Source organism: Vollenhovia emeryi, unplaced genomic scaffold, assembly GCF_000949405.1.
Source record: "Vollenhovia emeryi isolate VEMERY1.0 unplaced genomic scaffold, V.emery_V1.0 DF944149.1, whole genome shotgun sequence".
NCBI lineage: Eukaryota > Metazoa > Arthropoda > Insecta > Hymenoptera > Formicidae > Vollenhovia > Vollenhovia emeryi.
In genome coordinates this window covers 1-2675 of record NW_011962217.1, presented here as the reverse complement: position 1 = coordinate 2675, position 2675 = coordinate 1, and the positions used below count along the sequence as shown (strand labels likewise).

At 39.3% G+C, this 2675-nt stretch overlaps 1 protein-coding gene and 1 non-coding gene across 2 annotated transcripts; both read right to left on the bottom strand.

Annotated features, from left to right (window-relative positions):
• Positions 1-1386: 1386 nt before the first annotated feature.
• On the bottom strand, positions 1387-1461 carry Trnap-cgg. The gene has a single exon. It is a non-coding gene; the product is annotated as a tRNA-Pro (tRNA).
• Positions 1462-1760: 299 nt separating this feature from the next.
• LOC105564013 (cytochrome P450 4C1-like) lies at positions 1761-2572 on the bottom strand (the record flags this gene model as incomplete). The annotated part of the gene is made up of 2 exons (XM_012016083.1): positions 1761-2260; positions 2341-2572. Coding segments are annotated over 2 exons (405 nt in total), but the record flags the coding sequence as incomplete, so codon positions are not given.
• Between the last annotated feature and the right edge of the window lie 103 nt (positions 2573-2675).

Below are 2675 nucleotides of genomic sequence, written 5' to 3'. Positions count from 1 at the left end.
GGGGAGTGACTTATATGTAGGTAGAAAAATGTATGCGTGGAGACAGTATGTTCCGCCCCCCCTTCGAGGGGGCTTCACCTCGATAAAAATAACTCTACCCACCCTATGTCAGAGGTGTGGAGTGGATCTCGCTTCACGTGGAAAGTTGCAAACCCATGTGGAACAGTACAACGGCGGAAGTACATGCGTGGAGACAGTATGTTCAGCCCCCCTGCGGGGGGGCTCCACTTTGTTAAGATATAACCTAACCCAAACTACGTTCGAGGTGTGGAGTGGATCTCGCCTCACGTGAAAAGTCGCAAATCCATATGAATCGTATATGTACTACAAAGCACATGCTTATTGTTAGATGAGAGGACAGATATAAGATTTAGAGTCCATCATTTTTCTCGAAAACTATCACTCGTAGAGTAAAAATGAATAGAACATAAAATATATATTTTAATGAGATCTACAACTTTTGTTTAAAACATTTTTCAAAATTTTTAATATTTGTGCCTGAAAATTACATATAAATGGTCGACATTGTTTTTTTAATAACTTTTTAATCAACAACGAGCGATGGCTAAAACCTTCTGAGCGTTACTCAGGAGGGTAACCTTGACAATACATGTCAAGGTCAAGGTCATCGGAGCTGACTCCCCTATGGTGAACAATTACCCAATTTACATATACTCGTATGTATACATATAATATAAAATATAATGATTTTTTACTCTTGCTTCTATAGTCAAGTCAGTTATAAAGTCTCATATAAAAAAAATTAAATTGAAATTTAAACGCCAATTGTTAGGACCTAGGCAAGGTTGTGGCCATTATATTGCTAAGTGAACCCATATACCGTATTTTCCTACCCTGTACTGCACGCCGTTACTATCGGACATGTAACACAGATTTTCCCCTAGGTAGGATCATTATCGTCAGTGAATTCACGTGTTCTAAAAATTGCAGAGTGTGATAACCCCGCGAGAAGTATCGAAAAGATCTCTTGTATTTAGGTCTAAGTTGTATTAGTCTAAGAGAGCACACGGCGCTCGCGTACGTCACAGGCATAAGCTTTTGAGTTTTTCCCCTCTTGAATACAGCTTGCCTATGTTCTTTTTCTCTCCCCCTTCGGCCTCGTGACACACGCCGCGCCAGTGCGCTACTCAATACACGTGTTCTTCTACTGTATCCGCGGACAAGCGATAGTTGCTTTCCGTATTAATTTGTTATACACGTAATACAAGTACTTGTATACTAAGTCGTGTGTAGTGCTTTCAACAGCCTAAATCCCTGTCACAGAGCGATTTTTGCAAATTACTTTAATTTAATTTTAATGCTATACTTAGCATTATAAATTTACCCTTTTCCCTATTGAATTAAAATTCTTATTGCGAAAAATATTACCTCAGCCAGGATTCGAACCTGGGACCTCCCTCAATCCGTGACGGGCGTCTTAGCCAGCTCGACCACTGAGGCTGTGATAATACTATTCGCAATAACATGTACATGTATGTTACTTTAAAACGCTCTCTCGGCCGCGTGCGTATAAACAACGATAAATATTCTCTATCTATGTCCGATAGTAACGGCGCGCAGTACAGGGTAGGAAAATACGGTATACGGATTCACTTAGCAATATAATGGCCACCACCTTGCCTAGGTCCTAACAATTGGCGTTTAAATTTCAATTTGATTTATATCTGAAAAAGGACCAAGAAATATTTATCGTAGCACTCTCGGCGCACGTTTCCGGGCCGCGAATAAATCAACAAGGATTGTACTGAACGAGCAAAACTTTATTCAATAACGATAACACGTCTTCTCTCTCCAAAGAGCTCAGAGACAAATCCTCTAATCAATAATAGTCAATCGCACATCGGTCCTTCACGACCGACGTTTCCATCCGCCGCGACTTCAGCCCGCGGCTGGCGCGCATTCACCGGACGTCGCAACCGAGCACGGGCGTAACAATATTTTTATTTTATTTTGATATATTATGACACGTGTATAAAGAGTTTCTATTATGACGCTATCGGTAATAGTTTTGTATGCAAATATAGAGCTTTCCCTTTGCCACCTATAATATTCATAAAATCAGTGTTTTAAAAGCTTGCATTCGCTTTACGAATAAATTTCACACGAAGTGGATGAGATGGTCGAAGAAGCAAATCAACGTTCATGCGAATATTTTTTAAATAATCAATGGGCTCCAAGTAGAAATTATGTATCAGAGGAGCTATCATCGCCTTCATTTCCAGCATAGCATATCGTTGGCCTACGAATTGGTATCATAACGTATTATAAATTCTTTATATAGCAGGGGTATATCAGGATTTAAAAAAACGTGTATCTTACCGATGCAATTTCGTGGTCCAGCACTGAATGGTATATACGAATAAGGATGACGATTTCGGATCCTCTCATGCAAAAATCTATCAGGATCGAACACTTCCGGATTTGGCCAAAAATTGGGATCTCTATGGACTGAGTAAATATTAAGATACAGAAGTGTTCCAGCAGGCACCAAATATGACTCTAGAAAACATACAATACCACAAGATTTACAAATAATAGTAGGAAAATTATTAAAATTAAAGGTAATTGTGCATAAAAGCGACTTCCTCTCCGATTCGCTTGACTTTTAAATATGTTGTTGGGGATGTCTTCCCGAGTAATTTCATATATACAGG